Below are 14880 nucleotides of genomic sequence, written 5' to 3'. Positions count from 1 at the left end.
CATGACTAGTCATAATTACAAAGTCATGTGTTTGTTTTTCATATGACGCTCCAGTACAGTGCTTCCTCTACGCCCTTATGAAATAAAAAACTGTAAGAAAGCAAACAAAAACTATTCTATTACCACTCTGACATCCGAAAGCACTGCTTTCCAGCGTCCCAAAGCGCTTTGGCCCGGCACCGCTCACGCCCCCTTCCCGCGCTCCCGCCCCCCCCCCCCCCACGCTCCCAACTGGCGTGAGGAGGGAGCCCTCCCAGCCAATCAACGCCCCAAGAGTCCCTCCTCACGCGCGTCTTTCAAAGGCCTTCTAGGAACCAATGAGCAGTTAGAGACCGAGCCTGGGCACCCGGAGGCGGAGTAAGAAACAGAGAGAGGATCCGATTGGTTCCTAGAAGACGCCGCGCCCCACCTCACGGAAGGATGTACCAATGAGCAGAGGGGAGGGGTGGGCGAGGAGTGGGTCAGCGGCTGAGACGCCGGCACTGCGGAGGGAGGCGGCACTGGTCACGACCTGGGGCGGCCAGCGATGAAGCCGGTGAGTCGGGCGGGCGGGGGCTTAGAGGAGCGAAGCCGCAGGGTCAGGAGCGGTCCCGGAGGCCAGATCTGAGGCCAGCGGGCAGCCTGGGCCCGATCGCGCGGCAGGACTTGCGCAGTAACCGTCCTGTGACGGATCGGGGTGGTGGCGCTTCCCCGCACCGGTAAGAGAGACGGCTGCTACAGAGCGAGACCCCGCGGAACCAGGTGGTGGACGAGGGGAAGACGGACGTTCGCGGTGCGCCTGCTGGGGGCTGCCGCCTGCAGGGTTTCATGAGCCTCTGAACAGCCCTGCCAAACACGGCCGCGCCCCGCTATGCAGAGGAAACTGAGGCAGAGAGAGTTTAAGTTTCAGCGTTTCGGTCGGGGTGATACCCCAACCCTGAAGGATGTCCGGGAGCTGCTCTGCGCCCACGCGGGAAACCAGGAGCATGAATGCCACGCCCTGGCTTGTGGGCGACATCACGACTGTCACCATTCCCCAGGGCCAGCTGGCACTGCGTCCCTTTCCTTAAGGCTCAGAGGCACTGGGCCTGGGGAAGCGGAAACGCCCAGCTCTGTTAGGATTTCTAAACTTGGCTGGCAGAGGCTGAGTGGAATGGCCCACACATTTAAACTCTTGAATCATCAAAGCTGCTTTAAAGAAAAAGACAGAAAAAAAACAGGCGCAGGCAAGGAGCTGACGCCTCACCTCATTACCTTCCACCAGGTTGACAACCTATTGAAGGTCCTTCTTTGGGGTTCAGTTGATTACACTACTTCCCATAGATCCAAAGCAACTCAAATCCATAGCCTAAATTGGTTCTGTCATGTGATCTTCTAGTAACAAGACCATTATAGAATATAGCTTCAGAGCTAGAAAGGGCATTAGGTGGTTACACTTGCTAATCCCCATGTTTCCATGTAGAGGGACTTTCAGCTGTCCTTTACTCCTGGTCTCTCTCTCCACCTGTCCCCAAAAGGGCAAGAGTGAGTTATCTGATCCTGGAGTTTGGAAAGAACATAACACAAGCAGCTCAACCTTTTCTTCCCTTCTCTCTTGAGATCTACCTGCCTGCCTGCAGAAGGTGCTTTCTGGTCTACTCTCTGTCACTCAGGAGACCTGGGTTGTCCGTTGCTGCCTGTGACTGGGTGCCAAGTCTGTCTTGGCCACAGCTTTAAGCTACACCACTCCATTTGACACTCAATAATAAAACTAAAACTTTGAACTTCATTTGCCCCACCAATGTCTTATCTCTCAGGTGGTTCCAAGTAGGGAGTGGGAAAAGGGTGTGTTTTTTAATTGGTCCTTTAAAATTCTAGCAGAGAGTATATAGAAGTCTTCCAGCTACAAATATTGCCTATGTGATTGAGTTTCAACTTAGATCAGCATACAAAGTCCATCTCAATCTCTCTAGTCCAGTGATTCAAAAAGTTGGGAGGAAGGTTAGTTCACCTATATCCCCACCACCACCACCAAACTACCATGCTGTATTGGGGTGTTTTTTTGAGAAATGGGGCAAAGTTTAGATGAAGCTAAAACTTCTTCTCTAGCTTCATTTCCTTTGCTCCATCTCTACTTTAATAACACACTTCCTGAATACACAAGCCATTTCTTCTTTTGCCTTAATTGCTTTAATTTCTTCCCTATCTGCCTAAAAACCTCCTGCTTTTCCTTCAAAACCCAGCTAAAGCATCTCCTCTGTGAAGCCTTCTCCAGCTCCATAAGTGGTCAGTCACTCTTCTCTGCCCCACAGTGTATAGTTCCTGCTTCTGTTTTGGCACTTAGATCTTAAATAGGCAGGCTGCTTATCTTTTGGATTGTTTGCATCTCCACTGGCTTGGCAAATGAAGGTGTCCAAGAAATTTTTGTGAATGAATAAATCTCCTCACTTTATAGTTGAGGAAGTCTGAGATCCAGAATAAACTGAAGTGGTTTATTGGAGATTATACAATAGATGGCAGAGCCAAGACCAGAAGCCAGGTTTCTTGATTCCTAATCTAACTCTCTTTCTACTGTACAGTGCTGTAATTATTAATAGGATGGTAAACGGTATCATTTATTATTGATATGACTGATCTCATATTCAGATTGTTGACTGAATAAATTGCAAATATGAGTTTAGTGTGTATTTAAGCAAGGATTAGCTATACAAAAGCTACATATAAATATATTTTACAGTTATTTAACATAACATTTCTTTTGAAGCCTAGTTCAATACAACCAAGTGAGTTTGACTCATCAGACGAAGAGCCCATCGAAGATGAACAGACTCCAATTCAGATATCATGGTATGTTAGCATTTCTGATCAATGATGAGCTAAAATGTTTGATATTACATAGTAATCTTAGTATTATAGAATGTAGTCCACATATTGAAAATATAGCATCTCTTTTGCTGATTATATAATTCTAAGCTTTAAGGGATCTTCTAACTCCACAATTCATTTACTATCAATGATACAGAATAAGGACTTTTTTTTTTTTTTTTTGGTCCTTCTTTATATATTGAGAAAACCTTAGTAGAAGCAAGTTAGTAAGGAGAAGATGTAGGATTGAAATGAGCCACCATTTAGTACCAAAATCTACTTATTCTTCTATGACAAAAGAATATTTCATCCCTTATCAGTAAGTCAAATCCTAGGCAATATTTAGAAATACTTGTAACAGTAATGCATTTATCAGTAGACTCTGTTTAAGATAAAAGCCACATAGATACAATAACAAAAAAAAGTTTCTATATAAAATCAACTTCCCAATTTTGACAAGCGACTTTATGGTCATGCCAGATTCTCTACACCCAGCAATCAAATGCTTTCTCTCATTTCTGCAATTATAATAATCTTTCCCCTTAAGAAAGCACTCTCCCTACTGTCAGAAGAGAGAAAGAATACTAAGTGGTGTTGCCCCTAAAGTTCTTTTGTCCTGCCACCAAATAGCATTACCTTTCATTTCCCCTTCAAATCCCCTTTTAAACTCATAAACTCATCTAATTTTCAAAGTCAAGTGGTGTTTGTATTATGCCTTCTGTTTTTCCTCTAAATTCATCTTTTGACTTGCAGACAAAGTGAGCATCTGTCCCTGAGGACAGCCAACTGGAAATATGGTTTCTTGAAATTATTTCATTTTAACCAAAATCCATTATTACGAAGAATGGGTAGCCTGTGGTTTTCATCATATAAAATTATATCTATTAAGAGAGTCCTACCAAAAACATCTTAAATAGTAATGTAGAATAAATGCTGGGAATGAAATTGTCCGATGGTCATTTTCCAGTTTATTTTCCTAAGGTTACTAGTACAAAATATCTCAGGTAACATACTACAGAATAACTTAAGTACACTGTGTATTACCTCTTGGCCCTCTAAGCATCATTATCTTAGAGGTAAATTTAAATTAACTTACCATTTTAAAGACTTAAATAGTAACAAAGCAAATAAGTCCCTGTTTTAAATTTTTCAGTCTTTTTAGGCCCTTTCTGTGACCAACACATTGATATCTTAACTATGAATTTTTTTGTTTTGGTACTACTATAAAACCTTAACACATCCTGATTCAGTGGCAAGCACCCATGTTGATTAGATTGAATTTCCATTTATAACTTTTTAAAAAACCTAACTAAACTTCATAAATTATTCTTCTTTTCAGGCTACCTCTGTCACGAGTGAATTGTTCTCAGTTTCTCGGTTTATGTGCTCTTCCAGGTAGGTAACACTACAGTTGGCTTCCTATCAATATATTTAGAGCAGTTTTCTTGTCAGCTAACACATCATTCTCTGCACTGGGCAATAAGAGAATTGCATAGACCATCAGCACTAGAGAACTCACTTTTGGAAGCCCTCATGGTGAGCTAGAGGTAAAGGAACATAGATCTACTCTTCAACCCTTCCCAGATCTGCATTCACAGCTCTACAGTTCTGATTTACCTATCTTAATAAAACATTGGGGTACAAGTGAAGCTGAGGACTACTTACTAACAAGTAAGCCAGGTACATGTTACAGAAAGGACATGAATAAAGAATCCTTGATTATGATGAATCCCTATAATTATATTCCTAAAAATATAAGAAATTGAAATTCACATTCAGAATGGAATTGAAACATATGTGGAATGACTTTCTAAAATAGCTATATAAGTGTTTAAATATACTTGTTATATATGACCAAAACTGACTATTTTACTTGCCTTATTACTACTTATAGGTTGTAAATTTAAAGATATTAGAAGAAATATCCAAAAAGATACAGGTAGGTATATTATGAGACAACCATACTAATTGGTTTTAAAAAAAAATAATGCTGAAAATCTCTTTGTCAAAAGGATTGTAGTCTTTTTTTCAATATACCAATAAATGTTCAATATTTTATAAAGTTTCCAACTAGAGATTTATTCTAATGTGTGAAGAGATATTTGTGAAGGGCACCAAGAACTCATCATTTACCTAAACATGGCATTGTTTTTCACTGATTGTTGTAGTTCTATTAAACTGCATTTTAGGTTAGAGTGAGAAAAGTATGTAAATAGAAAACTGACATATTGCACTTCCCATGGCTTTGAACATACCATTCCTTACAGCCCCGACTGTGGTAGTAGAAATTAAGCCTGAGCTGAGAACCTCAAGGATGCAGTGAAATTTCCATCCTAGATAGAAAATGTAGAGAGCCAGCATCTAGGTGGGAAAGACAGAGTAGGAACTGATTTATCGCATGCCCAAGGATGTTCAAACCATTATAGCCTCAAGTCTAATAATACTGCTAATTAACCCCAATTTGGAATTTATATATTGCATGATACTGACAAATGTGGATTTTCAAAATGTTATTCTGTTTGGCCTGGAGTATCTCAGGCCTACTAGTCCTACCAATATCCTTATAATACACAAAAATGTCTATATTGCTTGATCTGACCAGTACAGATTTTTTAAATCTTAAAATCTTTTCCTGGTTATTCTAGAATGTCAGTTTGCTAAAGTACCTTTTAGAATTTATTCCTCACCTACCGAAAAAGACTTAAAGAGGCTAATACATTAGTTGACCCTTGCAGTATTTATAAAGATTTTCTGCATTAGATACACCCACCATGGTAGGAAATTCCCATTTGGACAACATTTAAATCATAAGCAAATTATATGTAATTTAAATCATTGGTTCAAGATCAATCTTGTATATTTAGAATGCTATATTCATTTAGTATCTTATATTGAAGGGGTTTACAATTTTTCTCAAAAACTTCTTTTTTCTGTAATGAAATATTAAATAGAATCCAATATATAAAACAGACCAAAATGTTTGATGGGGGAAGACCTAGAATCTCGCTGCTGCAGTTCCTGTGGTACCTCCTCAGTTCTTTCTAGGAAATTTTGGAAACCACTATATAATAAAAATTATAAAATGTGTACAAGAGGCAAATAGAAAATTGCCTATTCTCTTAAAAATGGTTAGGTATGTTAACTATAGGTTAAATTCTTTTACAAGTACAAAACGATAATAGTTTGATCTAGAGCAGTACTGTCCAATAGAAATAAAATGAGAGCCACAAATGGAAGCCATATATGTAACCATTTTCTATCTGCAGCAACAGTAAAAATGTAAAAACAGGTGAAATTAATTTTAATAATATATTTTATTTAAACTTATTTAAACTAAGATATCCTAAATATTATCATTTCAATAGGTTTTAAGTATAAAACTAATTATTGAGATAGTTTGCTTCGTCTTTGACATCAGGTATATTTTACACTTACAGTACATCTCAAATTTGGAGTAGCTTCATGAGACTAACACTTTGTACTTAAATACCTAAATGTCCTTGGACTTAGGGGCAGGGAGGGGGGGTGGGGCCTTAGATCAGCCAGAATTATTTATTTTGAACCAAATACTCTGTAGTGAATATTGCCATAAAGATGTTCCAGTATATCAAATGCCTATAGTAATATTTCTTGGTTCGTATCATTATGGTGAAAATAGCTAAGTTACATAAGTTTAATACAGTTAGTACTTTATTTTCTAGAGATCTAGTTCATGAAATTAAATACACAATGGTGTGGTACAGTGCAGATATAAGGATGAATACAAGAGTTCTGGCACCAGGGCCATGCTGGAGATTTTTATATTAATACAACACTTAGGGTAAAACAAACAGCAAAGTGATGAAGTAGCAAATGTGGTTGATTTTGTGAGAAAGAGAGAAAAATGTGCTATTATTCCTTCTGAAGGGTTTATTTTTAAATAGTGTACTTAAATTTATTTTAAAGCAGTATTTATCGCAAAAAAAAATTTTGCAGCCAGGCACTGTGGCTCATGCCTGTAATCCTACCACTCTAGAAGGCCAAGGCAGGAGAATCACTTGAGCTCAGGAGTTTGAGGCTGCAGTGAGCTATTATGATACCACTGCACTCTAGCCTGGATGATAGAACAAGACTCTGTCTCACATTTTTTGTTTTTTGATTTTTTTTTTTTTTCGCAAGAAGAGCAATTGACTCATCTTGAAATTCATTCCTTAATAATCACTTTGATTTATAAAGTCAGGTTTAATTCTAATCACCTTTTGATTCAGATGTTGTCAATGGACACATCAAATTTATAGATTATCATTTGTTATTAGTTTGGCTTAAGAAACGTAAATCCATATTCACCCTCTTGACTGTATTTAAATTTGTAATGTTTTCTGTGTGTGTCTGTGTGTATCTTGGTCTATTGGCAGAAGAACTAAAGAGCTATGGTATACAAGACATATTTGTTTTCTGCACCAGAGGGGAACTGTCAAAATACAGAGTCCCAAACCTTTTGGACTTCTACCAGCAGTATGGAATTACCACTCATCATCACCCAATCCCAGATGGAGGGACTCCTGACATAGCCAGCTGCTGTGAAATAATGGAAGAACTTGCAATCTGCCTTAAAAATAACCGAAAAACCTTAATACAGTACGTTCTCCTTTTCTCCATATGCTAGATGAAAAGTGTCCCAGTCAAAATGATTTCTTGAATTATTGCAACCCTATTCATTATTACCTACCTCATAGTTTGTTGCAAGGATTAAAAGGAGATAATGCATGAAAAGTACTAACACAATGTCTGATACAGAGGAAGCCCCCAAATATTTCCTGTTATTATTTTTCAAGAGTAAGGACAATAACTGAGTAGATCTGGAAATTTTCAGAACCAAGTTACAGATTTTTTTTTTTCCCTTTCTTTTTTTCTTAGAACTTTAGTTGCAATATTGGGATCCTCCCTACCACCACCACCAAAAAAAAGACAGGGCATCATTCTTGTTCTACTATAACACCACATTTATTGGTCAGCCTGTCAAATTGCTTGCTTGCTTTCAATAGCAAGAAAATCAATTTTTCAAAATTAGCAAAAAAGTCATCTGTAAGCAATGAGCAATCTTAAAAATATGACTTGAAAAATTACATTTGATGATATGAATTTGCTACCACAATGAAAAAGGGACTCGTTTGTCAAGGATTGTAAAAATACAAGCTGCTGGTAGGAAAGTTTAAAACAAAATAAAATGGGTTAAGGAAAGGGGGAAAATGAAGCAAGAAGAAAGTAGCTTGGAGAAAGGAAGATGAGAGCTGCAATGGGCAGAAGATGGTAGCATGGCCAAGTTTAGAAGTGGTGCTGTGGATAAGCAGTAGATGCTCAAAGGAGAGCCAGCCACAGCGAGAAATCTAGTCCTTTACTGTGCTTACTGTGCATTTTATATCCTAATAAGCTGCTTAATCCTCTCTGGAACAAGGTAAGGTATTAAATAGTTTGATACTTCAAAAGCCTTAAGGTCATTGCTTTGAGCTAGAAGTATATAAACTATACCAAATAGCCGTGTGGTCTCAGGGCTCTAGGGAAAGGGCAAGCCCAGCTTGTCTCCTTAAACCTGTAGCCAAGGGGGGCCTGATGCCAACAATGACAGTTCTGAAGACAAACCAACTAGTACAAGGGTCTTTGGGGACACAAACCTGTTTGTGGCCAAACTAAACTGATATACAGAGAACTATAGTTTGCAGAATATGCAGTAAAGAACTAGAAGCCATCCTATATCCTATAGTTTCCAAACTTTCTCTAGTGAAAAGCATAATCTCTCATCAGGTACTAATTGTGAAACAATATTTCAGAATAGATATAGTTGTCTATGCTCAATTTCCTGGTAAGTATAGGTAAAATGCTATTGGATGGATATAGCTAAGGAAAAATACATTCCAATTTGAGGACCCATTTTTCAAACCATTTCTGATATTTTTTTTCAGTAAATTTTTGAAAGCAGCCTCTCCTAAAATTTTCCAGTGCTCAAACTAGCTCATTTTAGTGAAGTGAAGCTTAACACATTCTACTCCAGCAGGTTCTGGCAAACCAAATGCTCCGATGTTGGCACAGAGTACAAATAGGGTAGACAGGTAGATGGATGTCCTTGCATATGTTCAGGCTCCCATAAAATAAAGCATCTGATGACTGGAAGTTTTCATTGTCTAGAGCTTTCAAAAGTGTTCTACAGGGACTCGTTTGTTGGATAAAGACAATTCTCTATCCATTCTGCCAAGTTTGAGGATCCACATTGCTAGACAGCTGTAGAGCTCATTCCTCAGAAACAGAGGCTGGTACATTTTTTCACTGCGCTGTTGTCTACCACTGCTGTCTCGCTGGTTCTGCTTGTGCATTTTCAGCGCTTTATAAAATCAGCGAACATTGCTTGCTCAGTGTATTACACAGTTTCCTTGACTATTATAACAAAGCACCACAAACTGGGTAGCTTAAAAGAATAGAAATGTATTCTCTCCCTAGTTCAGGAGGCTAAAAGTCCAAAATCATGGTGTCAGCAGGGGCACGTTCCGTCTGAGGCTCTGAGCAGGGTCCTTCCTTGCCCCTTCCTAGCTTCTGGTGGTAGCTGTCCATCCTTGGCATTCCTTGGTTTGTAGCTGCATCACTCCAACCTCTGCCTCTGTTATCAAATGATTCTCTGCGTGTCTGTCTTCATATGGCGTTTTCATATTGTGAGGACACTGGTCATATAGGAGTAGGGCCTCCCCTAATTCATCTTAACTTAAGTATATCCGCAAAGACCCTATTTCCGAATAAGGTTACATTCATAAGTACTGGGGATAAGTACTTAAGCACTTATGGGGGGGACACATAATTTAACCTATAACAACTGTCATGTGCCAAACACCAGGACTACAAAATGAGGCACAGTCCCCACCCTGAAGGAACCCGCAGCAACACTACCGTGTAAGTGCAATCAGATTGGCACAAGGTGTGTACGCAGAAGAGACAGCACACAAAACAGTGGTCATTTCTATAGGAGCACAAAGGCATTTCAGGAAATGAAATTTGAGCTGGGTTTTAAAAGAGTAGGAATTCATCAAATACAAGAGAAAAAATGAAAGCAGCAAGAGGTATAAAGCAGGTATAAAGTAATCTTGCAGAAAGCCCCTGAAGTGTTCTCTACCTTCATATGGTAGATCCAGATCTCTCTAAAACAGGACTACATCTGGGATACTTTGTAGAAAGCAAGTTCATGAGTAACTCTAGAGGTCGGTGCCTATTTTGTCTTCTGTCTTACATCCTGTAGCAAGATATGTACCTACAGCTTTACAGTACACTATATACTATATGTTCATGATAAGTCATCTGTACTATATTAGGTTCAGTATACCCTCTAAGTAAGCTAGGAAGCATGTAATATGTTTTTTAGGATATTTGAAAATGCTTAAAATGAATGGTTGGCTGCTCAGGGTTAATCTTCATTTTTCTGGAAAATCCAATTGTGCAAAACTGATAATTTCTTCACAATGCTAAATAGCAGCTAACATTCATTTACTAATTACTCTGTGCCAAGCTCTGTTCCAAGCCCTTTACATATGCTCAGTCATTTGTAAGTGAACCTCATTTAATCCTCATTATGATGTAGGTGCTATTGTTATCACCATTTTATAGGTGAAAGGCTGAGCCCCAAATAGATGAAATAACTTGCTTAACTTTACATATCTAGTAAGTGACAGATCTAGGACCCAAAGTCAGGTGGTGGAACTCCAGAGCCCATATTCTAGACCTCTATGATACGCTACTTCATTTTAGATAAATGAAGGGTTATAATATAAATAGCATTTGCCCATAATCAGATTTTGTTTAGACAGAGAAAATAATGAAAGTGGCATCTGGTAAAAACAGTCTGATTTCTATCTATTTAGTAACATGCTCTATTCCACACATGTGGATTTTGAGGTCTAAAGAGGTCAATGAAAAGACCTTGCCTACCTTGACCCTTAAGAGTGACCCAACAAAGAAATAAACATACTTTTCTCTTAATTAATTCAAATATATTTACTAATCTTTGTTTGTGAGGCACTGTGCTAGGCATTTATTAGAGTTACAAATAAAATGCAGAAACAGCAAGTCTTTAGTTGTAACTAGGAATGGAGTGAAAATGGACAAACTTCAAAACTGTATTTCCCTTTCAGCTGTTATGGAGGACTTGGCAGATCTTGTCTTGGTAAGAAATATATTTTCATTATTAATTTAACTTCAAAGTAGGCAAACTCCTGTCTCTGGACCATATGCTCACTTGGCATTAAAATGAAACAAAACACAATATAAGTTTGCTAAGATTCAAAGGATTATTTAAGGCCCTAAACTTGGTATTCCCTAAAAAGCTTGTATGGGAGTGGGAGGGATTTTCAGCATTGCTTTGGAGGATTCTGTAAAATATCACTTACAAGTCTTAGCCCCTGCATCTTTCTTTTTTTTTAATGTTTTCTGATGTTCTATGTAGGTGTTATGATACTGACAGTAACTTCTAAATATTAATAATGTCCATGGGTAACATAAGTATGAAAACCAAAGTTAATTACTATATGTTAAATTTAAAATGTGCTGGGAAAAACAAAAACAGTTCATGAAATGCCACACTGGAGTAACAGTTATTCCTTTTAGTGTTGGACAGCATCAAAATTAAAAACTTTGTTTTCCAGAGGACACTATCCAAATGAAAGACAACCCATTTATAAAGGGAAAAAATATTTGCAAGCCATATATTTGATAACAGACTTGTATCCAGATTACAACTCAGGAATAAAAGACAAACAACCCAATTTAAAAATGGGCAAAGGGCCTAAATACACCTTTCTCCAAACAAAATTTACAAATGGCCAATGAGCACATGAAAAGATGCCCAACATCATTAGCCATCTGGAAATGCAAGTCCAAACCACAATAGATACCACTTGACACCCATTAGGATGGCTATTATTAAAAAAAAAAATGAAAAATAAGTGTTGACAAGGACATGGAGAAATTGGAACCCCCATACACCGCTAGTGGGAATGTCAAATGATGCAGCTGCTTTGGAAAACAGTCTGGCAGTAGTTCCTCTAACAGTTAAACATAGTTACCCTATGACCCAGCAATTCCACTCCAAGGTATATATCCCCCCAAAAATGAAAACATATTCACACAAAAACTTGTACACAAATGTTTATAACAGCATTAATCAGAATAGCCAAAAATGGAAACAGCCTAAATATCTATCAACTGATGAATGGATAAGCACAATGTGGTATAGCCATACAATGGGATATTAATCATAAAAAGGAAGTATGGATACATGCTACAATACATAAGAACCCTGAACACATTATGCTAAGTGAAAGAAGTCAGTCACAAAAGACCACATTGTATGATTCCATCTACATGAAATGTCCAGAATAGGCAGATCTATAGAGGCAGGAAGATTAGTGGTTGCTAGGGCAGAGGTTGATAGGATATTAGGGGGATGACAGCAAAAGGGTGCAGTGTTTATTTTTAAGGTGATGAAAATGTTCTAAAATTGGTGATGGTTGCACAAATCTTTGAATATACTAAAGATCACTGAATTGTACACATTAAATGAATGAATTGTATGGCATGTGAATTATATCTCAATAAAGCAGTAAAAAAATAAAGAATGCCAGTGTTAAACTTTAATTCAACCACACCGTCATTTTGGATCATAATTTAACTCTCAAAAGTACATTAAAAGTCTGTCTTTTAATTCATTGGAACAATTATACCAAACTGAGTCTTCTATATCAACAGACGTCTAATTAAACAAAAAATGTTCTACCCTTTTAATTATTTAATAATATATTATTTTTCTGTCATGTTCCATTAGTAGCTGCTTGTCTCCTTCTATACCTGTCTGACATGGTATCCCCACAGCAAGCCATAGACAGCCTGAGAGATGTGAGAGGGTCTGGGGCAATACAGACTATCAAGGTAAGGAGGTTGTACCTGCTGGTGTGGTTAGGGGCAGACCGTTAGGACTACAGTGGAATACACAACCAAAAGGGCAGTAAAATGAAATTCTAAAGCACTCTGTTATTCAAATGTCACTTATGCTTTTAATATTTTAAATTTATGTTTAAATATAACGCAGATATCTGCAAAAGCAAACAAATATTTAATTCTCTCACTGGAAATAATGAGACAGTTACAATAAACTTGGTAGTTTCTTAGGTAAATTCATAACCAAAAAGATCTAAGGAAGACCCTATTGTATCACCAAAACATATAATAAAGATAGACAAATGACTATAATACAAAAAATATAAAGTGGTGCTAATTATCCTTTGCTGTGGATAACTAAAGTGACATTTTCCACATTTACATTCTCCTAACACTTCAAAATCACTGCAGTAGCAATGCCAAAGATATTATTATATATTAATCATCTTACTGAAAAGATTCAGCAGATTTTACTTTATCTGTAGATCTATGAAGCTAATTTGGCTTCCCTTCCCACACACCCTGTCTCAGCATTAGTACCCATTCATCATGAGTGAATACTAAAGAATCCTAGCTATTAGGCAGCACCTTGGGCTTAAGAGTCCATCTTCCCAGGGTTAAAGGTCGAATCCAGTGTCATGTATAGCAAATTATTATAATTACTGACAAATTCACCAAAGCAACCTGATTCCTAGGGCTTAAATAAGGTAAGTCACAAGATAATCCATACACAATCCACTTCCCTGTAGATTCTGAAAACAAAGAACTCCCCTTAGTGTTAAAATCAAATGCTGCTGCAAATCCAAAAAGTTTGAAACAAGGTGTGTGGTCAAATACATATATGAATATGCATATGTTTTACATCTTTAATACTGGAGAGAATTAAGCCTACATTAGTATGGACTGCCAGTTTAATCACCTCAGCATTCTTTATCAAACAGGCTTCATCTCTATGCCAGTGTAAGTTAGTGTAGTTTCAACTCAATACGGATATGAAATGAGATGATTAGCAGAGTAACAGTATCCTCTGTAAAGCTATTAAAACTCCAAATAAATTATTTAAGGCTTTCATTTTGCTTTTCTGTTAAGGTTACTGGGGCTTTTAAAAAATACTATCTATGAAAATTGTTCCAAATGAATTATAGCATCAAAAAAGCAAATGACTTGGACTTCCATAAATTAAGAAATGGATTTTTTTGAATATACCACTGTTAATTGCTACAGGAAGTGCCTTCTCCTCCATATTCACTCTCCAGGTTTTTTTTAATTGGCAAAAATAATGCCATTAATGTTATTTGGTCCTACAAGTAAAGAGATAAAGGATTTTACAGCCATAAATATTGTTCTGTATTTCATGCTACCTTCTGCTTTTTAGAGATTTTTTAAGTAATAGCTTTTCACACAGTATGCAGCTTTATTGAAAGATAAAACTTAACCATGGCACAAATGCTTCCTTACCCAAAAAGAAGTAAAATTCTTAGCAAATATTTTTTTGATTCCTACTAGTCTTGGTGTCTACTCTAGTAACAGTTTTCTATAATGTATTTCAACATATCTTTACTTTTTTCAGCAATACAATTACCTACATGAGTTTCGGGACAAACTAGCTGCACATCTGTTATCAAGAGATTCACTATCAAGATCTGTATCAAGATAAAGAAGTTCAAACAGCATATATATGACCATGTCTGAAATTTAACAGTTCTCTAGCATAATTTGTATTGAAATGAAATTACTAGTGTTATCAACTTGAACGTAAATGTATATGTGCAGATATACCTAAAGCTTTTATTGACAAAATTCATTGTGTCTCTTTCATCTCATGGCAGAGGGAAAATCAGTATACAATTTTCCTTTTAGAAAGGCACTGGCTGCTTTGGTATATTTTACCTGAAGGTAATGCTAAAAAAAAAGCATATGGAAAAAATATTTGCATTATTTTTATTAATATCTTTACCACACTTTTACTTCATTTCACTATTTTTTAACTACCACATGGCATTTGACCTAAGTAGAAAATTAGTATGAGTACTCAAGCTTACTTTTAACTTTCACCCTCTATTCCTCCTGGAATTTCTTTTTCTTTTTTTTGTGACAGAGTCTCATTCT

At 37.3% G+C, this 14880-nt stretch overlaps 1 protein-coding gene across 1 annotated transcript; it reads left to right on the top strand.

The window, feature by feature from the left end:
- Nucleotides 1-399: 399 nt before the first annotated feature.
- On the top strand, nt 400-14571 carry CDKN3 (cyclin dependent kinase inhibitor 3). The gene is made up of 8 exons (XM_012758044.3): nt 400-535; nt 2723-2805; nt 4163-4218; nt 4718-4762; nt 7218-7440; nt 10971-11002; nt 12659-12762; nt 14342-14571. Exons 1-8 carry the CDS (start codon nt 527-529, stop codon nt 14426-14428), a joined length of 639 nt encoding a protein of 212 aa, XP_012613498.1. The 5' UTR covers nt 400-526; the 3' UTR covers nt 14429-14571.
- The last annotated feature ends 309 nt before the right edge of the window (nt 14572-14880 follow it).

This window comes from Microcebus murinus, chromosome 6 (genome assembly GCF_040939455.1).
Source record: "Microcebus murinus isolate Inina chromosome 6, M.murinus_Inina_mat1.0, whole genome shotgun sequence".
Taxonomy (NCBI): domain Eukaryota; kingdom Metazoa; phylum Chordata; class Mammalia; order Primates; family Cheirogaleidae; genus Microcebus; species Microcebus murinus.
Note: the sequence above shows the minus strand (reverse complement) of the source record. Positions and strands in the feature narration are given on the sequence as shown.